The sequence below is a fragment of the Centruroides sculpturatus genome, unplaced genomic scaffold (genome assembly GCF_000671375.1).
Source record: "Centruroides sculpturatus isolate CEXI.00-Female unplaced genomic scaffold, Cexi_2.0 scaffold1865, whole genome shotgun sequence".
In the NCBI taxonomy this organism is placed as follows: Eukaryota; Metazoa; Arthropoda; class Arachnida; order Scorpiones; family Buthidae; genus Centruroides; species Centruroides sculpturatus.
Genome location: NW_019386095.1, coordinates 59,000 through 84,355, shown reverse-complemented (window position 1 = coordinate 84,355; position 25,356 = coordinate 59,000). Strand labels below are relative to the sequence as shown.

Sequence of the window (25,356 nt, the reverse complement as noted above, 5' to 3'; positions counted from 1 at the left end):
ACATTAATGAATTATTAATGTATTTTATTTAATCCTAGATTCATATAATTTTATTTGCATATTTTTCATGCAGTTGAATAAGTAAGGAGTGTAATTAGAAATACAAACCAATTTTCATGAAATGATTAAATGCTTCTGATATAAAAGATAGATCCCCATAACAAATGAATTATTATTGCTTATTAAATCTTTAACATGAAAATGTGGTATGATTTATTTATTTTCTTATCATTTCTTTGACTATTAACTATATGTATATTTTATTTTGAAATTTAATCATACATTAAATATTAACACCATCTATTATTATTATAACATGTAAATTAATTTATCTGCAGTTGAAAGATTTCATTATACAATATATTAATTTACAACTATTTATTGAATAATATATTTCTGATAGTATTATATGAGAATAAGGAATCCATTATACTGTACTTTAACAATAGAGTGACCAACCTAATCTATAGATAATTAAAGCCTTTGAAGAAATTTTAAATGTCTTGCCACAATATTATGATGAGAATTAAAATTAAATATGTGTAATCTTAAATAATTTAATACAAGATAGCAACATAGCAACAAGAAGCAATATCAACATTTTTATATCTACATAAATAAATGAACTTTTATACAAAATTTTTTTTGGCTCAATTACCAAGATTAAAATGTTGGCCACCCTAGAATAGAGTATAAAATTTCTATTTTTAATGCTAGTTACACAGTATTGAAATATTCTATCTACATTAATTATTTCATTATTTAATTTTTATGTGAAATAATTAAATCATTGCATTGCATTACAATATCAACAAGACATAATCTTGTATTTTCATAAGATAAGTAAACTATGAAAATAAATACTATACAATAATAATTATATTTGTATAAAATATAAATGATTAATAAATTGAATGATATAAATGAAACAAATTATTTATTTGCATTTAATGAAAAATGAAAGGTTACTTAATATTTCATTTACAATTAATAAAAATAAACTATCAGTACTGTAATTATAAAATTCAACTTTATGTAGGATTATATGGATGAATTAGAAAAGTAGAGCTGCATAATGGTTTATTCGAGTACATGAATAAATCATTATGTAAAGAATTTAGAAAACATGAACAGTTAAGTACCAGATTTTTGTTTGTTTCAGCAAAGTTCATCTTTGGAATCTATTGAATTTTTAGTGTTCATTTCTCTTACATTAAAAAATTTTATTATAACTAATACATTACTATACAGAACTGATAATAAATTTATAATAATAATAAAGTCAAATTATTTTGCTTCATACTATTTATAACATTTTCAAGACTTTTAATATAAATAAACCATTTTCAAGTGGGCTTTAGTTTAGTGAGTTAGACTTATTATGTACTTTTTATATCAATAAAAATCAATGGACCTATTCTAATTATTATTACATCAAATCAAGAATAATTCTAAAAATGAAAATCAAGTCAAGGATATTAAAATAGAATATTCCAGTTCTTATCAGATGCGATATTTCTATCTAAAATAAATAAGAATATTTATATTAAAGCAATTTAAAATATTAATTTTTTTATTTAAAAATAATAATAACAATTACAAAAGTGATAATATATTATAGAATCCCTGATTTTTTGCATCTTTGTAATTAAGTGATGGAGTTGTATACATCTAAACAGGCTTGATAATATGTTTAATTAAATATAATGAAAGACTATTAGAATAATCATAATCTGAAATAAAATAATATAGTAAATGATTCACAAACAAATTTTGCTTCTAACAGAAATCTAATTGAACAAAAATTCATAAATAAATAAATCTACTGCAAGAATAGTATACTTTGAGAATAACTAAATCTTAAAAAATATATGTACACATATTTCTTTTCATGTAGTTTAAAACTATTTTCTAAAATTTTCATAGTATATACAAATTTACATTGGAATTTTTTGGGCAAATATATTAGGAATTAATTTGGCAATTTTTGAGCAATTATTTATCTATTCCATAAAATAATAATAATAATAATAATAAAATTTAAAAAGATTATATTTTTGAAAATATAGAATTAATAAACTGAACATTTCATATCTAAAAAAACTATTTTTACAGTACGCATTAATATCTACAAGATTGAGTACGAAATTGTAATAATCTTCATATTTGTGCAGCTTATTTTCTTTCTACCTGTAATTTAAATCCTATATATTATTGTACTTTTTTTTTAATTAATCTATTATATATCTGTTTTCTGGTTCTAAGAAAACACATGAAAAAAACCCACAAAAATTGCACACAGAAAAACCCCATTTCCATATATGTGCACAAGAAAAATGTTCATACAGAAAAATGCCCACACAGAAAAACATGTACAGTACATACAGTAATTTTCACATAAAGGTGACAATGTATGCACAATTTCAAGTACAATAGTTATTTATAATTGTAGATGACCATTCATCTCCCATTTAAGAGAATGAATTGATATTGTCTATATTTAAACTGCTATCAATATCTTATGATTAAAACATTTCATATTCATATGCAACAATTTGCACTGTGATTTTATGGAATATAATTAAATAATAATTTTGCTATGTTATATTAATTCATTGTTTGTGTATGAAGAGGGCTTAATGCTCTGTACTGTAAATATTTATAAGGGAAGATATAGAAAATAACAGTTAAGAGTTTTTATTAACAAACTTTATTCAGAAGGAAAAACAATAATAATAGAAACTAAATAAATATTCTAAAATAAAATAGTTACTAAATATTGGGACCTCATTGAATACACCCATTAGTTCATAAATACACTCTGTTACAAATTCTTCAACCAGATCCTTTACAACTACAAGGGTTCAGAAAGTTTTTATTTATATTTTTTTTTTCAGAACAGAAAATAGAATTTATCTAATTTACAATTTGTTAACCCTTTTTTATGTCAGTATGAAATAATTTTTAAAGAAAGATATTATTTTCAATTATTTATAGACAATCTAGTATATACAACTTTTTAACAGTTATATGACTTAAACTTCAAATACTTTAATTTTATAATAATGATACAATAGATAATAAGCCATAACATAGCATTAAACACTATTAATATACTTTAACAAAGCAAAATAATTTAAAATATATTGATTTCATAACTTGATTTCTCTTTACTTGTATTTTAACAAATACTGTATACAGTAAAACCTTGGGTTTTGAATGCCTCTCTTTTCAAACAATTTGTTTTGCAAACAAAATTTTAACTCATTTTTGCTCCAGTTACCATACAATAACTCAGTTGCCAAACAAGCTACTTGGCAAGAGCTTCACAGACAATCAATTTCTTATACTTCCTATGTTAAAGAATGTCGATGGCCTGACCAATCAATGACAGGACTACCAATTAAGAAGTCAGTGGCACCAGGCACCAAGATTGCCTTGTGTCATGATACAAACCATCAACAACATTGCTATTTAAATTACATTTCAATGTGCATGTGGGAAAGGAAAAAGATGCTATTTCCATTTTTCAGTACACATCACAATTAACATCAAATCAAATTAATAAAAACTGCATTAACAGACATTTACCTAATATAAATAGCATTCAAGACCTCAAGTTTAAGGTGCTCAAATTAAATAAAATAAAAAAATTTATTAATACTAAGTACCCAGTTAATTAAAACTAAAAGTAATTAATTAAATTTAAAAATAATAATTAAAAATGGCCTTTACACCAAAACTGAAATTAAAGTTAAAATTAAAAATCAAATTAAAATCAAATCAATTGAAACAATATTTTGGAAAGTGTGGATAAAATATTTAAGTATTTGTTGTCTGTGTTAATTGATTTGGTTATATTTTATGCAGGCAGTCAGAGTTGAGTCTCTGATATATATATAAAATAAATAGATAAAATAATATATTATATTATATTGCTTATTACATTATATTACACATTGCTTTTATAAGCATTTTCCATTTTTATGCATGAAATACAGCTATAAAAAATAAAAGGTTTTGTTTGGGGGGGTCAGGAATAGATTAATCCATTTTTATTACATTTTATGGGAAAATTTCTTTCAGTTTTAGAACAAATTGGTTTTCAAACAACTTTTAGGAACAAATTAAGTTTGAAACCCAAGGTTTGACTGTACTGTGGTACACCTAGTGACCACAACAAAGAACTACCTAACCTTAAAAATAAAAACAACAGATATTTAAAATAATAAATTTTATCTGTAATGACAAGAGAGAGATCTGTAGAGAGCAGAGAAAAATGAACTGTACAGTTGATCCCCTATAACACTGTTGATAATTCTGAGTTATATGAGTTCCATGTTATACGAGTCACTTAAATTTTACAAATACGTGAGCCATTCACAGCCCGGCACATGTACAGTGGGTGATCGGTTAACGAACAGATTGGATAATGAACAAATCGGATAATGAACTCTTTCGCGAAAGATTTTTATGTTCAGACAACGAACACATGATCAGATAATGAACACCCCACAGAACGAACACAAGAAGAAGCAACGTAAAATAATGAATACCAATTGGTCTTTCCTTGTCTTCGGGCAACAATTCGAAACTTTTCAAAGGTATGGGAGACGTCAACATTGATGCTCAAGCCGGTATATACTGATCAGATAGTATTCCTTCAAACTTTGAAACTCTCTCTTGTAATTCTAGCCTTTTATTTTTCTGACAAAACAATTCTTTTATGTATTTGCAAGACTGTTGGATAGGCACTCATTAAGTTTTGCGTCTGTTTTTCTTTTCGAAAGGTGAGAGTATAATAGCAGAGGTAGAGAGTGGGCAGAAGATGCCTAATGTTGCTGGGCAGTATGGCGTGAACAGGTCTACAGTAGGCCGCAGTTCAATCTTATCTAAGAAAAATACTGTATAATCAAGAAGACTCAAGCAGCTAAAGGAGTAACAAAAATCACATCTGAGAAATAAAGAACATCAAAGAGTACATAATGGAACCTGAAACGGATCTGACGACAGAAGAACACCAAGAACTCTTGAATGAAGAACACCAAGAAACTCGGCGAGATGTTTTCTTCTGAAAAAGAGGATTAATGCCGTTATCTATTATTAAAGATCCTTTGAAGAAGTGAGATGATTTCAGAACGACGGTCTTAGAATGACCAATCTAAAGTACACCTGAAGCAAACGAACAAGATATAAGGAGAACAAATGTAGATAGGGAGGCAGAAAGAAAAGAGGACAAGACCTCTGGTATACCTTGGGCAGAGTACAGCGGGGGCGGCCAGAGGGTGTTCTCCTGGGTCTTAGAATGACATCCAAACCAGGTTGAGGCTTGGGGATTTCTACAATTTCAATGGTATTAATTACTTACGAAAAATCCTGAAGAAGAGAGAAGAGCAATTGACATTACACAGATTCTTTAACCCTTTCAAACGGAAAAAACATGACTAATAAAAACACAAGACTGTGTACGTATATATTTTTATTATTACATATAAATAAACATAGTAAGAAAGTATATATTTTTTTATTTTTGGGGGTCTCCAGAACGAATTAATTAAATTTCCATAGAAACCTATGGTAAATCAATAATCGGTTAACGAACAATTCGGATAGCGAACAAAGTCTTGGAATGGATTATGTTCGTTAACCGATCACCCACTGTATTCGTAAAATCTAAGTGACTCGTACAACATGGAATTCATATAAAGTGGAATAATCAACAGTGTTATAGGGGAGGGTCGACTGCATCAAGTAACAACAAATAACAAATGACCACAATCATCATTCCATACATAAAGAGATGCATAGAAGTTTCAATTTATTTTAGTTTTCTTGAAAAACATATAATTATTTTATGCCAATCTTTGAATTTCATTTCTAGAATGTACATAATTTATATTTTATAAATTTGCAATATTGTGAATACAAGAATTTTTTTCTATGTACATATATATGACAGTGTGGTCTTTCTGTGCAAAATTTTCATATGGGCTTTTTCTATGTGAGCTTTTTTCTGGTTATCTAGTTTTCTTATGACAGAGTACAATTCTTTAGAGTATATTAAAAAAAATAAAATAAAATAAAGTGACATATGAAACAGCAAATATATGAAACAGTATTCGGAACAAACATATAATTATATTTTTTTGATAAAATTTTCTTCACAATGAAACAATGATTTATATGTTTTTGTACCTTCAACTTCATAAATCTTAAATTTTTTCTTGTGTGTTTGTATATTGGAAAATTTTATCAAAAAAACTTTGTAAAACTTTACTTGTAAAAACTTGTAAAAATAAGTTTTACAAAGTTTTTCACACTATATTTTGTTTCAATATTTTAAATATCCAAAAAACATACTAAATCTGCATAGAAAACATTAATATTGAAAATACACGATTGAAAAAGAAAAACTAATAAAGAATGAAGCTATTATATAAGTAGAAGTTATCAGCAAAAACATTTAAAAAATAAAAATAAAAAAAAATAAACAAATTGGAAAACAAAAAATTATATGTATTACAGTCTAATAATTAACACTTCATTCATGGAAACTTAAGCAATATTTTAATGTTGTATTTCAAAAGTTAAAAACAAATTTTTGTTAATTTTAATCAATATTAAGTTTTTTAAAATTCTATAATATATTAGAGAGGTTGTTGCCAACATTTACAATGCAAAAATGTGTACATCAGACATTCAGCGCTGTCTTCCTGTAAGTCTAGACGTTTGACAATGGCATTTGGAATGTCAGTGGAATCATGCTTGACGTTCCAAATGCCATTATCAAACTTTTAGACTTACAGGAAGGTGGTGCTAAACATCTGACGTACACGTTTTTGCGTTGAAAACGTCGGCTGCAACCTCTCTATTTACAAAATTTGAATTATTCAAAAACGTTATCAATAAAAAATAATTATTTTCTTTATATTCTTTCCTTTTTTCATTTCTTTGTTCATGATAACTTTATACTGTTACTAATTTTGCAAATAAAATGTTTTGTTTAATTATAACTTTTATAACTTCCAAATATTTATAATTCAACTAGCTGCAAGGACCCGCTTCGCTGGGTTTTTATTTGTGGGCAAAAAGTAATGATAGTGAAGATTAAGATAATTACATTATAGCCAATCTTACCCGTTTTCACAGAATGCAAGAATTAGGTCCCCCATTTCCAGACTAATTAAAGACCTGGTCCCGATTCTATTTCTGAACGTCTCCTGTTCGTGTCCAGTCAAACGAACTATTTTCAACGTTTCTGGAACGTTTACGATCGTTCTATAATCGAACCAATATTTGAATTTTATGTTCGAATTTAATTTGAATATTGTTCGAACAAATTCGAACATTGTTCAAATTAAATTCGAACAAATTCAAACAAAACATTCAAAATAGAAAGCCACTTTCAACCACTTTCAAGCCCATATCTCCTGCACCCTTATAGCTATCGAGACGCAACCACCTCTATGCACGAATGAAGACTTGGGGCTACTACCACATACAAACACCATTCACGTGCGATGTGTGGTTTTGGTGGAAAAGTGAAATATAGGGACATACATGTCCATTTATATATATATAGATAATCAATTAAAATATCAAAAAGTTCTATCCATTACAATAATAATGATTGATTTAAGCAAATTTGATCTGTAAGCAAATTTTCCACGAAACTATTGATTATATACAAATCAATACATTGAAAATGTTTAATCTTTTATAAAAACAAAACAATATAGAATCTTAATCAATTATTTTATAAAAATATAAATTATCAATCACTAAATACTTTTTGGTACAACCATTAATATAATTTTTTAAAGAGAAATGCAAAAAGTATCATAAATTGTAGTTTTTTAAATTTAACTATTTTGTAAAATTATTATTATTATTATTATTATTCCAATAATCAAATTATGGTAAATGATAAAATTACTAAAAAAAATCCTAAAACATGTCACAGAAGTTCAGAGTTCAATTTAATATTTGAATTTACAACCAGGTAAAATATGCATCTTTAAATCTACTTTGATTTTTTTTAATGGATGGCTTTATTTTTAAATTATCATCATGAAGCTATTCTTCCTTGATAATATTCTGGGTGGACAGCTTATGTAACCATTTATATAGAAATATACAATCTTATAGTTATCTCTTAAATGAAATTAATGCTTAAATTCTAAGTATATAACAAGATCTTCAATATCTAATAAATTTCATATAAATGGTAAGCACCATAAATTCCTTTACTTTTTGTAAAGTGAAATAATTGTTTTTAGTATTTATATAAGTAACAATTTTAATATTTAATTTTTTGTATTTGAATTTGTATCTAGTAAAGTCAATTTTGTACATATGAAATTTCAAAAATGGCATCAATATTTATGAATGATTCTAACTTACTAAAATCTATTCAACTTTTAACAACAAATATACACAGTGTGGTATATTATATCACATTACCTGAAGATGTGTATTGTTTTGAGATTTCTGTTTAGATCTCAAAATGTTATGCATATATCTATTTCATCTTGACTTTGTAAAATACTTATTTCTATTATATTTATAAATTAATTTGTACTCTACCTATAAAATTTGTTTACACAAGATAATCATATAAAGATAACTGAAGAATATAGAAAAGCATACTACAGATTGAACAAATATTTTTAACAACATAAAACAATTACAATTATTTGCAATGATAATTTTTAAATGTCAATGCATTAAATCAGATTATGTACAACATCTAATTTAAGAAAAGCCTAATAATATTAAATACTTTTCACTTAAAATGTTTCTGTAGAATACAATTCAAACATATAATACTAAAATCTATATTGTATCTTATAATGAAAATATAAGAAAGCATACAAAAGTATGTTTTATATATTAAATAATGCATGTGCCATAATTAAAAACAGAAATTTTTTAATGTAATAAATTCATTAAATAATAATTTGTACTCACTGACAATGTGATGAGAATTTATCTTTTCACTTTCACTAAATTATTTTAATTGATTTTAACTAATTTATGTTAATAAATTTCTAACTAACTATTTAATGTAAAAGATATTAATCTATTAATAAATATAAAACTATCCTAATTCATTGTATAGTAGTTGGCAGTTTGATATTTTTATTGAATAGCATATTGTATATTTATATAGTTTCATCTCAGATGCAAGTTATGCAAGTTACCATTAAGTTAGCACTGACACATGCATATATATATATTTAAGGGCCAGATTAGATCAAATATATATAAAAAACCAAAGACATTATTATTATTATTATTTTTTGTATTAAATTCAATAATGAATGTAACAAAAGATTTGAATGTAACAATGATGAATGTAACAAAAGATTCTATAATGATTTCTTATAGAAATTATTATACTGTCCATTTTTGTTTTAATCATTCTACTTTGAGTAGACATGACCAAAAAGATTAATTTAAATTTAAAATGTAAAAATTTAATGAATATTTTCATGTAAATATTCATACCATATCAAACTGGTCACACGTAACAGTAATATCACACATACATCCAAAAAACCACTTAAAAGCAACAAATTTTACTATTACAAATATTTTCATTTGTCTCCAATTATCATCATCAGGTAATGGTACATAACCAAATAGAACACTTTTAAACATAAAATTTAAACCAAGCAGAACATTTTCACAAAAGAATGAATGCAAGTTTTAAAACGAATATATGAATTAAAATAAATAGCCAAACTGGACAAGTGCAAAAATTATAAGTCTTGGGACTTATGTTAATAGGACTTATAATTTCCCACTTTATAACATATACATTAATATAACATATACCTTCCAGGTAGTAGAAAGTGTGTTGAAATGTTTGTGATAGTACAGTTTGTTGCTTTTAACATGTTGACTACCGTAATGATATAAGTTTTTGCAATCTCTGGGACAACACTTTTTTCATTTAAGAATTTGAGAAATATCATAGGTTAACAAGTCATACTCAATATGATAGTTTATTTTCTCTAAACAAGATTTTGAAGTGTGAAGCAAGTGTGCATCATGTGGCCTAGAAAACAAACTTTTTATATTGGCATGTCTAAACCTGAAGATTTCAAAATATACTGCAGGACAGAAAAACATCTCTCTGACAGCATGCCAACATCCATAGTTATGAGATTTTGCAAAAATTTGTTGGATAGTGGACATAGTATATTTGTTGATAATTATTATATCAACATTGGCCTTGCTCATAAATTGTTGGACAACTCATCTTGTAGGCACATTGAGAAAAAATCGAAAAGGAAACCCAAAAGTTGTTGTAGGAAAAAAAACTGAAAAACAATGAAGTTATTTCTAAGACAAGTATCTCAGGAGTGATGATACTAAAGTGGTGTGATAAATGCAAAGTTTTGATGCTAACAACAAAACATAAATAACATGGTTTCTGTCATGTAAGAAAATGGAATTGAAAAAGAGATACTGACAGTTATCAGACACTATAACCAAAAGTAAAAGTTCCATTGATCTATCTCAGTGTTTCTCAATGGGGGCAATATCGCCCCCATGTGGGCGTTTTTCCATGTTGAGGGGGCGATTTGTAACAATTTATATTTTGGGGGCGGAAAATAATTTTCTGGGCGATATAGTAAAACATTATATTAAGATTAATTAAATATTTTATTTGTTTTATTGTACAATAATTAAACAAATAATATTATACTAGTCACTAGTCTATTCAATTAAGTAAGAATTTGGCATTAGCCCTGGCCCACGGCATCGGAATTTTGAAGTGAAGGGGGCGATACTACGTAACGGTTTTATTGAAGGGGGCGACGATTCATTAGAGGTTGAGAAACACTGATCTATCTGATCAAATAGACTATGGTTCTTGTCTCAAACATACTATCAAATAGTACCACAAAACTAACTATTGAAAATTTTGTAGATTCAACAATCACAAATACATTCGTACTGTACAAAAGGGTTGCTGATAAAAAATATCATTCAATTTAGAGAAATTGCTTAAGATTTGCCTCATAAAACTGAAAAAGAAAAGCCCACATCAGCAGAAAAACATTTCATTGAAGAAGTGAATACTACAAGTAGACATAAATGCATAGCTTGCTATAAAAAACATATCTGAGCTATATGGCAGGAAATATGAAACCTCAAAGGTTACTTTGTCTTGTTATAAGTGGGTTCAGTGTAATGAATTTTATTGCATACTTTCTTTCACTAGTGTTCATACATGAACATTATAGTTATGTTTAGCAGTGCAACTGTTATTTTTTTAATTCTTTTATTTATGTACCCTCACCAATGTATTTTGCTTATTTTCTAAACTAAAATAAAAATTTAGTCTCCAAAACTACATCACATTTATTTATTTATTATTTACTGAACAAAATATATATATACACAACAAAATAAAACAAATACAAATAAATCAACAATGCAAAATATATATATTTATTTTTATTCTCATTATTAGATTCCAAGTATTTTAGTTAGAGCCAAGCCAACAGAAACAATATGTTCACTAGGCTGCCTACTTTCATTTAACAAAGCATTTCTATTCTAATGTGAGGCAATTTTGCTTGTGTGCAACTTTGCTTGGAGTAAAATACTACACGCAATATATGTGTATGGCATAGCCTATTCAGTTATGAGTAATGCAAGTCACATGTGCTTCATATGACAGTCAACATGTTAACTGGGTTTCCTGGCTATTGCTGTTTCATGTAAATAGATGACTTGTTAGTTTTCAAGATTTTTGTGTTATGCCATTTGAAGATAAAATATGAAAACATCTATGTTGTTTAATGGTTTCAATAAGAAGTAAATAGTGAAAAAATTAAATTGAATTTATATAAGAATATGAATTAAAAGAGGTTATATGAGATTTCCAAATTTAAATTTTAAATACAGTAGAGCGTTGATTATCCAAATCAATTGGGGACTAAGGTTGTTCAGAAAATCGATTTTTTGGATAACTGATTATGTACAAAAAAGTACATTATTAATATAGTATATTAATATATCCCAATAATAGTATGTCCCATGTTTAAATTTTTCTTTGTTGCATGTCGCTTTGCATTGAATTTTTGTCAATGTTAAGCCTAACAAAAATTTTTATAATAATAATTGTGGCTATAGTATCATTAAAAATTATTTCTTTATTTTGTACATGCAAAATAAATATATTGAAAAATATAAAAAGAAAAAAAATTATACTTTAGAAGTTAATATAGTATCAAAACTGTTCGATTAAGCACAACACAGTCCAATCAGAACGCTTTCGGTTAACCGACATTTCGATTGATTGGCATTCGGATAATCAATGCTCTACTGTAATTTACTTTTAATAGTGCATTAATACACAATTTCTAAAATAGTAAATTTTTTAAAAATTCTAAAATATTTAATCATTCTTGGTCATTTTCTTAATTATATTTAGTTTTAATGCATAATTTGCATTATTAAATACTTACACTGATCAAAACAATTATGGAGCATGTGATTTTGGCAAAATGTACAAGCCAGTGAAATACATGACAATAATTTGGCCCAAATGCATATTCTTTCACACATTAGTATAATTATCTTTTGAAAAATAACATCTGACATTCAAAATTGTTCATTGTAAATGATTTTCTGTGTAGCATCTTTCTGTAATTGCTTTGATCAGTGTATTATCTTCTAAATTACAAGTAACTGACATTTTCAAATTATAAAAAATTTATTACAAAAAGAAAAATTTTATCCCAAGTTAGTGAAAAATGCTTGATATTTCAATTATACAATTTTTTTAAATCTTATTTTCTTTTCCTATCTAAATAAGTTGTTTTATTACAATAAGTCCAACTATTAAGATATTAGGTTACCTAGTTCACTTCAGTTATTAGCTTAAATGTATATATCTATGAAAATGCTACTTGAAAGTTTAAATAAAGACTTGTTTGTAATATTGCAAAAAATTATAAATATCACAGTAATCTACTAAAATACTTCTATGCCATCAAATTAAAATTTTTATTAGATCATACCTATATTTAATCATTGCATCCAGTTTAGTGTGCCATCAGCAATTAAAAAAAACTTCATTACTGTAATTAATATTAGAAATAAAATATATACTGTATATAGACACAAGATTAATAAATAAATAAACAAAATTTGATCAAGATATATATAATAAAATTATATACCATGCTTATATAGACTAAATCTTTTCAAGAAAGTTGATAAGAACAATTTATGTAATTAAGTAATTTTAAATATGAAAATATAAAAAGCAAAAACTGTATTGAGTGTTTAATTATTACATAGTCAGTCAAACAGAATACAGAAAATTAAGGTAAAAACCAAAGCAATAATGATGTTCTGTAGAACAGAATGTTTGATTCTTTTCTGCATACATTAAAACAATCCTATACCTATAAAACAGCATAAGGATAAGCTATTACATTAATGTTATTCTAAGTATATTATTATAATACATCATAGGAAGAGTAGACTGTCACAGTAATAAATAGATCAAATATAAATAGATCAAAAGAAAAAAAAATTTCAATAGTATAAACTCAAATCAATTAAAAATAAATATTAATTTGAAACAGTTAAAATTAAAACTGAAATAAATTAATACATAAACATTAATGAAATTATTTACAATTTTAAAATAGGATGAATAAAAATACAAGGATCAGGTTAATTTGAATGCATTCTTTAAGATTATAGTTGATAAAAGAATTTTAATGTCAATCATGATTTTAAAAAAACTTACATTAATTCAAACAGTGATAACCTTGAAGTCCTTGGCCCTTAATTATATATATTATTGTACATAGTTACAAACTAAATAAAATTTATAAAATTTATTAATTTTATTCCTTTATATAATTGTAATTTATTAATTAACACTGTTGTTTTGTAAATATTTAGTATATTGTTTTGTTTACTTGTATATTGTTGTTCTAGGGCTGAGAAATATTGAGTGTATAGTGCTTTGGAAATAATTTATTATTAGAATACTGGAAATAATTTTTTTATAGAAAAAAGTAAAGTTCTATATCATTTGATCAATTTTTTTAAAACTGTAGATCAGTAGTATTTTTAATACAGTTATGGAAAAAGTTTTTGAAATAATCCTTAAATATCAATTTAAAAAGTAATTAATAAAAATTCATTATTATTGAAGAATTCTTAATGTTAATTGGAAAAATTAGAAAGTATTAGAGAGATAATAAAATAAAAATACAATTTTTATAATTATCAGGAAGTTAATTATAGTCTAAGTAAAAATTAAATTTATAAAACTGACTAATTAATTCTGAGGATTATTTGTAAGATTTAACAGTGTTTTTTGTAGTTCTGAATCTATTTCTGATGGATCTGGAGCTTCTGCTATAATCCAAGTCTCTTCTAAGTTTTCTGAGGTTTCTTCTCGACAGAGTGGACAATTTTTCCTGGAAGCTTTCCTATTTTAAAATATATGAAATTTTAAATATTTTAAACCAAGTCAAGCATAAGATTTGAAGTATCTGAAGTATTCAAATAGAATAATTTAAAACTGAAATTTTAACTAATTTATAAAAATCTGAGGCATGTTTTTCTATCTGTTTATAATCTGTTTTGTTAACTGACGTTCAAATATCAATGTATATAATATTAACTGGTGTTTGAAAATCTGAATATTTGTTATTTATCATGAGTAATCTTGTAATTCTAATTAAAAATATTGTAATTATAAAAATTACAATAATTTATGTTATATATACACTCACTGGCCAATGAATATACATGGCCACCATGTATATTAAGTAAATTAATTTTGCAGATTATATGCAAAACACTTGCATCATGTGAGTTACCAGGTGTTCATAAGCTCCTATTTAAGAATGCTGTTGGTCAGTATGGTCATTAAGTTTACGAAAATGGGAAAAGCGAAGGACTTGACGGAGTTTCAAAAAGGGTTGATTATGGGTGCCTGTCTTGCTGGAGCCATGATATCAAGAACTGTAAAGCTGATTGGTTTTTCCCCCGAAGATGAGATATCACAAGTGTTCAATCGGTAGAAAAATAGCCCACAGTCTATGTATAAAAGAAGTAACCGTGGCTCTAAAACAGTTAATCAGGAATGCGACTGACATTGTCTGAAAAGGCTAGTGTGGAAAAAAAGACTTCCATCAATTGCTGCACAGAGAAAGAATTTAATGAATCTTGTCTCTGACCCATATCTACCCAAACTATGTGCAGGGAACTGAAAAGGATCAGTATGAACAGTTGTAGGCCTACACGAAAACCATTGATTTCTGTGAAGAACCAGAAAGTTCATCTACAGTGGTGCTAAGACCACTGTGATTAAACATCCAAGGACTGAAAAAAAAAGTAAATCTTGGTACACCTTATTCTGTACTGACAATAGACAGAGAGTTTGGAGGGAGCTCTGTAAAGTAATGGACCCTGCCTGCCTCATTAGCATGACTCAAGGTTCTGGTGGGGGTGTTATGGTATGGGGCATGCTCTGTTGGGATGGAACTTGTCCGCTGATATTCCTGGAAGGTTGGGTGACTTCCAACGAGTACCTGAACATTGTTGCTGATCGAGTTCATCCTGCAATGTTGCATTTTTCCTGCATGTGACTGTTCTTTCTTTGATGACATTGCTACTGTCCATTGCACAAAAATTGTTCAGCAGTGGTTCAGCAAGCATGAAGACGACTTTCGCTGCCTACCCTGGCAACCACAGAACCCAATCTTAACCCCATCGAAAACATATGGGACATGTTAGAATGACAGATCTGCCAGCAAAGTCCACTTCCATTAAATCTATGCAAACTAAAGGAAAGTCTAGTGAATGCCTGGTGTGCATTAGACTTAGAAACACTTAAGCACATTGTAGAATCCATGCCAAATTGTTGTATTATCGTGTAACCGTGAACAAATCAAGAAAAAAAATAGCGGGATTAATCAACGAGAACGAACGTTTTTTTTATTGACCTGTGCACATTCGACTTGGATTTCTACACAAAAAAAAACACAGGTGGCGCTTGACTTAAACGCAACTTATAATAATAAATATGATTAATCTTAACACTCCTCTTTAATCATATTACAGCATAACTTTTCGAATATTACACGATTCAAAGGTTTTGTTAGTATGTCAGCAAGCTGATCGACGCTTTTAATATGTTGCAATTCAACAGTCGTGCCAATATGCTGCTGAATAAATTTTCTTTGAATCTCAATACGCTTTTTACCCTTGGTTATCTTTCCTTGGTGAGTATTTTTAAGCATGTGAATTGCTGACTGATTGTTGACAAGCAACAAAGTAGGTTCTTCATTCTTTAGTAATCTCAGTTCAATCCCTATTCTTCGCACCCAGCAGATATCATCGATAGATGAAACTGCTGCACGATACTTGGCTTCAGTGGTTGAGTTCACCATGAGATGCTACTTTCTTGAATACCATACAATTGGACCTCCTCTCATGATAAGAACTCCACTTGTAGAATGTAGACTATTTGCGTCTCCTCCGTAATCCGCATCTGTATATGCTATCAACTTCGAATCTCGGTTAAAAAAAATATTCCAAAATGTGTAGTTCCTCTCAGATACTGAAAAATTCTTTTAATCATCTTCCAGTGACTTGTTAAGGGTTGATTACTGAATCTACTCAGATAATTGACGACGTAGCTTATATCTGGACAAGAGATTGTTGCTAAATAAAGCAAGCTTCCGATGGCTTGGAGATAATGATTTTGTTTTTCTAGTGGCTGGTCATTGATAAGGTTTTCAGAATTCGTTTTCATTCCTGGCTCCATCGGTGTATTCACAGCGTTCACTCGATCATACCTAAATCGTTTCAAGATCTTTTCTGTGTAATCAGGTTGACTCAAAAATTCCTTCAGACGGCACTTCGATCTTCATACCTAAGTATGTCATACATGATTGTAAAGTTCTTTTATAAGTAATTTCAAACTTGTCATTCAGTAACTTCAAAATCTTGAAAATATCCTCCTCGTTTTGGGTGGCAATGAACCCGTTGTCTATGACCAATACTATTATCACACTTCTGTCGTTGTTGTAATAAACATATGGGTCATTGTCGATATTAACAATTCCTATCGTAAGAAAAAAGTCAGAGATTTCGTCATTCTAATCTTTGGCGGCTTGCTTTAAATCTTGCTTGCAAACCTTTTCTGTCCCATCAGAGAATCCTTCTGGCTGGTTCATATATATTTCTTCTTTGAGATTGGCGTGTAGGTAAGCTGTCTTAACATCAAAAACTGTCACTTTCATTTTACTGGATGCTGTTTTCGGCTGTTTTGATTTAGTTTTCGGCGATTTCATAAACTTCGTTGAATCTCCTCTGGCGGTCCTAGTCCTTCATCAGTTTCTTCTAAAGTGATGTGTCGTGAATGATTCTGTGAACATTTATCATCTGAATCCTCTATGGTTTCGTTTTCAGTTTTGGACTCTTCTATCTTCTCTTCTGTTCCCTTTTCCTTCATGTGGGTCTCGACTTCAGCAGTGTTTCCTTTAGTTTCAGACTTTACATTGAAAATCACATTGTCAGTGCAGACAATCTCCTTCTCATCTGGTAAGTAGACTCTATAACAAGGTGAATCGAGATCATATCCGACGAAGATTCCTTTCATAGACTTTCCCTCCATCTTTCTCCTTTTATGATCGTCAATCAATATATAACACTCACTGCCGAAACTTTTCAATTTTGAGATGTTTACCATACGTCCAAACCAAAGTTCGGCAGGACTTTTATCATCTATAGAGCTCTTTCCTGTTTGATTAATGGTGAACACAGCATAGTTAATAGCTTCAGCCCAAAGATTTTCGCTTAAGTTCCTGGCATGTAAAACAGATCAAGCTGACTCCACTATGGTGTGCATCTCCCTCTCTATTCGTCCATTTTGCTGCAGTGTATACGTGTTTGTCCTAGTATGTAAACTCCAAGCTCCTCCAATAACTCCCTGGTAGTCGAATTTTTGATTTCTGTATCGTTGTCAGACCTTAGACTTTTCACTTTTCTTCCAAATTGGTTTTCAACTAGTTTCATGTATTTACCCAATGCTGCAGGGACTTCATCCTTGGTTCGTAAAAAATAAACAGTCCTAAAATGAGAAAAGTCGTCCTTGAATAAGAGAAAATATCTTGCCTTTCCCAGAGATAAGGTGTCCATTTCACCTAAGTCAACGTGTATCAGATCCAATACTTCCTTTGCTACCTTGTTATTTCTTGGGTGAGAGATATGATGTTGTTCACCGTAGACACAGCCAATACAAACGTTGTTGTCCCAGTCATCAATATATCTTATATTTCGTGCCAGACTTTGATTGAGTTGGCTATCATGCACATTCACTGTGTCCTCTCTGCGGATCATCATTTGATATAATTCTTCATGTCATTGTGCTACTGCTATTTGCTCCTTTCTATTGTGAGATCAGCCGGGGGTATAGGGTTGATCCTATACCTCTTACGGGCTCAGATTAACCGAAATCTGTTCTCTGGGTTTTGGATCGAGAGATCCAATCCTAATTAGGATTTTGACCGGGAGGGCTTTTTAATATTAGAGAGGATATAGACGGCAAAGTCTTTATCCAACGTCAGGATTCCTAGACACCAGTTAATCAGTTGTTTTACACGTGGATTAACACGCGTTATCCCTAATCTCGGAGATTGAAGAAACGTGGGAACTTAAATATAAATGGATGTTCACCAAAAACCAAGTCATTATGTAAACAAGTAAATATTTAATAAATCGAATAATAAGAATATACAAAGATGGATCTAACCTATATCTAACTCTAACTTAAACTATATTATTTCTAACCTAACGTGTGAGAGAGTTTACATCGATCTATTCAGAGCTTGTATTACCTTCTGTAGCTTCTGTATCTGCACGAAGATCGCCTTCCTTCCTTATGTATACCTCTTCTTGTATTTTCTATTGGGGTTATTCAGTTATCTTTCCTTCCGATTATCTTCTCGTATGTTATACTTCAGTATATCCACGTCGTATGTCGTATGTATGACTTCTTAAGTATTCTTCCTAGTATAGCAGTTTCCTACTTTATGGACAGCTTCAGAGATCTTGTATGGAGCATATGGCAGGACACTTCTCAATCTGTCTACTGCTCGAATTGGTCTGCCCCCCGAGTGGCGCGAAAACGGCCCTTTTTATTCTCTCTTACATCCTGGGTGCAACCTTATCAGCTCATCACCAGTTCGCCTGGGAAAGGAAATCAACTTCCTTTCAAAATTCTGCTGTTTCATTCGTTTTTGTAGATAAAATCTTGGTGAAGTTCGAAATATTATTTTATCTAAAGTTTTTAGTTTCTTCTTTAAATGATTATTTTATTCATAAAATTCTTCACCCCCTTTGACCCTCACACTATTGGCCATTTCGATAATTGATGTGTTTGCATTGGCAGTCTGAATAAACCCTTTATCCAACATTTGGGTAACCGAAAATAGATTGAATGATATATTAAGAACATATAAAACATCTTTCAGGGTTGCTGGATACCATTCCCTTCCATTAAAGGCCTCAAGTTTGACGTCACCTACTTCGATCCCATTGATTTCTGTGTTGTTCCCAAGTATCACCTTCGTATACTCCTTCAGCGCTTTATAGTTTGTCAGCCATTCTTTCCTGAAGGTCTTGTGCTGTGTGGCAGCACTACCTTGATACCAAATACCAAGTTTGACGTCACCTACTTCGATCCCATTGATTTCTGTGTTGTTCCCAAGTATCACCTTCGTATACTCCTTCAGCGCTTTATAGTTTGTCAGCCATTCTTTCCTGAAGGTCTTGTGCTGTGTGGCAGCACTACCTTGATACCAAATACCAAGTTTGACGTCACCTACTTCGATCCCATTGATTTCTGTGTTGTTCCCAAGTATCACCTTCGTATACTCCTTCAGCGCTTTATAGTTTGTCAGCCATTCTTTCCTGAAGGTCTTGTGCTGTGTGGCAGCACTACCTTGATACCAAATATCCTGTCGATTTCGTCTTGAGTTCTTGTCATTTATTTTCATTGATGTCAATCCTACAGTGACAAGAGCTCGTTGTTGTCCTTTGATCTTGTCTCCTTTCTTTGATTCATCTGACTTCTCATTTATACACTCCATTGCGAAATGGCCCTTTTGATTGCAGTTGTTACAATTATAAGTTTTCCTGCAATACTCCAAATATTTCTGACACGGCTTATTCTTGCAATATTTCTTTACGTGTCCCTTTTGTCCGCATTTGAAACATTCTTGAACTTTTCTGCTGACTTTTGTCCTTGTTACCTTGCATTTTCTGCTTTGAAATGAGAGCATTCTGTGTGATTGATCCCTTCTTGTCATCTTCCTTCAATCTGTCTTCTTCCAGTTGAAGTCGTTCAATTAAGGTGTCAATGTTCTTGTCCATTGAATTAGCATTATCCCATGACGTCCTGAGGTGGTATAGTTTCGGTAGCAGTATTCTGAGTATTCTTGTCATAATCCAGCTTTCTTTAATTGTTTCTCCTTCAGCTTTCAAGTCTTCTGCATATTGTTGAACTGATAAGCAATTCTTCACTACAGATTTGCTTGAATCATACTTATAATTAAAAAAATTTCTCTGTTACCCTTCAATTGTGAGATCGAACCTTTTACCATACAAGGTTTCTAATTTGTGTATCATACTATACGCAGAAGTGCAATTTGCAATTTTCTTTGCGATATTACTGCTCACATTTAAACCTATACAAGCTTGAGCGTCTAAATCCATGCTGCAACATCTGCCGCATTATTCGCATCTTCAGGTTTAAGAACACTTCTGTTCACAATGTCATACAAATCCTTCGATCTCAATGTAAGATTTAGTTTAAACTTCCATGAAACATAATTAATATTTCCCTGCGAATCTGTGAGGGTCGTAAAAGCACGTCAAAATTACAACTAATTATGAAACTTTTACGTTGGAAAGTTTTGAGGATAGAGTCGGGTCAAGAGGGTGTGTTAATGACAGAACCCAGATGGGACGAAAACTTTTCAAATTGTAAAACACACGTGGCGCGATGATAAACCAGCAGGGGGGAATGTCGACAGAGGGAAAGAGCTTTGTCGAGATGCTCGCGAACAAGTGTCGGGTCGAAGCAATCGAGAAAGGGGGGTCTAAGAACAAAAGGGACATCTGTTAAGTAAGAACGTGGTAGGGGGATAAATGGCCACAAGAATATCTGGTGGACCGTTTAGGTTCAAAGATGACAGAGAAAAGGGCCATAACGGAGTAAAATACAAGTGCAAACATCAAAAGACTGTCATCACCTCTCCGACCCGAATCAGTCTCGGGTTTCGCCTAGAAACAAAAAGAGTGACCAATCGGGGTAAGGGAGAGGGTGAACAGGACCAATCAAGAGGATGAGATTTGTGGGAAAATCTTATAAAAACCCCGGGTCTCAAGGACAAAGGGCAGATTGGCAGCCGAGTCTCAGCCATGCACTGGACCCAAGTATCCAGGACGCCACCACATCCGAGCTCCGTCGCATCCCTGGAGGAAGGAGACAAGATCTCATGCACCGGAATCACCGGACATTGTACGACATTGTACGCAAGATCACCAGTCTACCTCGTTCAAGCCCTGGTGCATCTCCACCGGACGTCTAGCTTATTAATTTTTGTCATACCCATTGTGTAAGTTAATCTATTGTCAAAATAAACGGTTTTCATGTAAGACACTTGTCATCTTTGTCTCCTACCGCCACCACCCACATACGGCTTGACCCTAGGTTTTCCTGACGCGCAATTAACGCATTGCCCCCAAAGTCGGCGAACTTACAAATCTTCTGACAAAGTTTCCATTTGAGATTTTATGATATCCATATTGACAGACTAAATAATTTACTGACTTAATTAATTTTGTATCTTATCTAAATACACTTACGGTTAACAGGTAGCAATTCACAATCATTTACGAAAACTGACGAAGTTGACCGACGATTGAAGCTCATCAAAGATGGCAATTGCAGACGATGAATGAAGGTATGGCTGACACGTGTCTCGACACAACTTGCTGTTCTCAATTTATGCCTTTTCCTTTCTCTTAGACAAATTCGACTGTCGAGATTCATTCACGGGTCCTGGGCCCATAACCTGTTGTATTATCGTGTAACCGTGAACGAATCAAAAAAAAAAACGGCAAGATTAATCAACGAGAACAAATGCTTTTTTTTTATTGACCTGCACACATCCGACTTGGATTTCTACACAAAAAAAACACAGGTGGCGCTTGACTTATAATAATAAATATGATTAATCTGCAGCTTATAATAATAAATATGATTAATCTTAACACAAATCAAGTAAATGATGTAATTCAAGCTAAAGGTTATCCAATAAAATATTAAACTGCTGTTTCTAATTCATTGGCAATGAGTATAGAATATCTATTCATTAATGTCCAGTTTTATTATTAATTAATTAATGTTAATATAAATACAGTATACTTTCACTAATTGAAACTCTACTCTGAATCAAGTTGTTATTATTTTTCTGATAATCCATACAACCCCATATAATATTTAATTTGGATTAGCAAGTGTCTTAAATTCTGTATTACAAAAATATAATTTTATTATAATAATAATTTAAATTTTTTAAATTCAATATAATGTGTGTTGAAGATGTATTAGTTAATATAAAGCTACAATGCCTTCAGTGTAATTTTACACTTACCAGGTTTCAATACAAGGCAAACAAAAACAATGTGTACAAGGTAGCATGATATTGGGCTTTTTATCCATGCATATACAACATTCTTCCAAATCAGATTTTATCTTTTCTATTTCACCAAACCTTCAAAATAATAAATTAATATTAAAATTTGATATTTTGACATTATACATATACTTATAGAAAAAATAAGAATAATTTAACTATATTATGTAGTTGCTTTTATCATTATACTCTACATAAAAATAAAAGTAATCATATCAAAAATACCTTGAAGACATTCAAATACTGTCTAATAATTCAGAATATGTTTTTCTATTTGACACACACACACACACACACACACACACACACACAGTCGACCCCCCTATAACACGGTAGATACGTTCCGGTTTTTATGAATCCATTTTCTACAAGTCCAGCCAATCACAACCAGGCACGTATGCAGTTTACGGACTACAGCTGTTTGAAAGATTTCTTCCATAAAATTAATAGATTCTAGACAAATTGTAGGATTACTTACCGAGTGTGCACCGTTCGACTACGCCATTGCTTAAGCTTGTTCTCGTCGTGGAGCTTGTCATCGAATGGTGCTCGCGTGCTTCCTGATAAATTATTTTTTTTGCGAAAAATTCACTGAACTTTGGAGACATCATTAATATAAATATAATTTTTATGGATGTTAAATAATAAATGGTTTTTAGTAGGTTCGCTGCTCATTTAAACTCAACGGTTTGTGCAATATCCGCTATTGGTCTAGATTCGACCAATTCTGTCGCAAAATGAGTCGGTGATGACGTTTTACTGAATTATAGGAGTTTTCTTAGTGTGTTTGTACGAATACTGTTGCAATTTTTTTGCCACGATATAGGAATCCAAACTATAGGAACCCGTGTTATAAGGGGGTCGACTGTATATAAAAACAGTATATATATACAGGCATACCTCGACTTACGTCGGTTTCGAGTTACGTCGTTCCCGATTATACGTTGCTTGTTAAAAAAGTATATGGAAAAATAAAAATCAAGTTTAAGTCATTTTATTCGACTTTACGTCTGTCCGCCACAAATATTGAAGTCGTAATATCACTAGATAAACGTTTAAAGCACATAAAATCATATTAAAATATATACAAGTATGTACTGTATTTACAGTACATGCATTCATAAATTTAGATTACTTTTTTTGTACTATATTAAAAACTAAAATTTATTTGTTTGTAAGCTTAAAATAGATTTTTATTAACCATATATTATTTAAAATGCTTTCCTAGTGATAAGTAGATTCGGAGACAGGTAAATTCGACTTACGTCGTTTTCCTGGAACCAATTACCGACGTAAGGCGAGGTATACCTGTATATATATATGCATAAGAACACAATAAACTTAAAAATATAAAAGATAAATGAATACATCTAAATTTGCTGAAATATCAATACTGGCATAAGCTGGAACTACAGGGTAAGTCATAAGTCTCCATACAAATGGTGAAAGCAATGACTAATGTTTATTTTATTCGTACAAATGGTATCATATGATGCAACAGAATAATGTCAATCCGTTATTCCTTTGTTAGTGGCATTTCTTTTCAATTGGTTCACCTTCCTGAAAACAAAAAAGAAATTAGTCACTGCTTTCACCATTTGTATGGAGACTTATGACTTACCCTGTATACTAACTAGAGACACACAAATTATGTACTTTTCCAGCAAATTACTCTTTAATCAAACTAGCGTTTTTGGCTTTATTGATAAACCTTCATCAGGTTTTTTGAAAAGAGATTCAATTTGAAACAATATTACATTACATTTAAAAATATTAATAAGATTATTGATTAAGTTATAATAAAAATAATATATAAATTTAAAAAATCATAATATACTAAAAAAAGTACAGTTAAGAATAAAAGTAAATAAATTAAAATTATTTGAAGTGCTACAGTGACATCATGTTTCACATTTTGTTATGAGTTTTTGTTGCCCCTCCTTTCTAAGGGGATTTCGAATAGCAATCTCCATGCATAGGATAGAGACTCACAGTCTCTGCTGTTAATGTAATGTTCTGTTAATGTAGATTTAAATATTTTCAATATTTCAGCTATTTTTAGTTTGCATTTGTCATATACTCATTTTATAAGTTGGGTTTGCTGAAATCTGCTGATACCCTGGGCTCACCTACATATTGGACAAGAGTGGTTTTTAAATTATTTTTGTTGGTATCATATTTATGCTCATTGATTCTGCATGTTAATGATCTAATAGTTGAGCCGACGTATTTTAGATGTCTATCAAATCTAACATTGTATGTAGGGATAGAGTATATCCCAGGGGCTTCATTTAGGTCAATGTAATCCTTACCATTACTTATTAATCTGTATACAGTCGCCCTCATTTGTATGATATATAATATCCTGTATATTTAGCAATTAAAATATATACAGGTTTTAGCCTACTACAATAATCTAATATTATGTATTTATTTGCCTGTGCTTGTGATTGCACCCCTCTGTTTTTGTCCAGATTGCATGCTATGTTGCTAATAAGTTTTTTACTGTTTTATGTTTGATTGCAAACTTTTCCACACATTCTAGCTCTTTTAAGGTGTCATTAATGCTGGAGCAGTGTGTATATGCTCATTT

The 25,356-nt window shown here is 30.1% G+C and overlaps 2 protein-coding genes across 4 annotated transcripts in view; both read right to left on the bottom strand.

The window, feature by feature from the left end:
• Positions 1-973: 973 nt before the first annotated feature.
• Positions 974-25,356, bottom strand: part of LOC111613561 (RING finger protein 141-like) — a 60,418-nt gene continuing 36,035 nt past the window's right edge. The window contains exons 5-8 of one of the 3 annotated variants that reach the window (XR_002754787.1): positions 22,722-22,841; positions 14,321-14,477; positions 13,044-13,433; positions 974-1,522 (exon numbers count right to left, since the gene is read on the bottom strand). Coding sequence is in view for 2 of the 3 variants with exons in the window: in XM_023354910.1 (XP_023210678.1) it covers positions 14,324-14,477; positions 22,722-22,841 (274 nt within the window). In the remaining variant the exon portion in view is untranslated. Of the gene's footprint in view, positions 1,523-12,133; positions 13,434-14,277; positions 14,478-22,721; positions 22,842-25,356 lie in introns of those variants that run through there. The other 2 variants (XM_023354910.1, XM_023354911.1) reach the window with 2 other exon arrangements.
• LOC111613562 lies at positions 17,417-20,754 on the bottom strand. Its single transcript, XM_023354912.1, has 3 exons — positions 20,003-20,754; positions 19,733-19,852; positions 17,417-19,582 (listed from the first exon to the last, which is right to left on the bottom strand). Exons 1-3 carry the CDS (start codon positions 20,367-20,369, stop codon positions 19,374-19,376), a joined length of 696 nt encoding a protein of 231 aa, XP_023210680.1. The 5' UTR covers positions 20,370-20,754; the 3' UTR covers positions 17,417-19,373.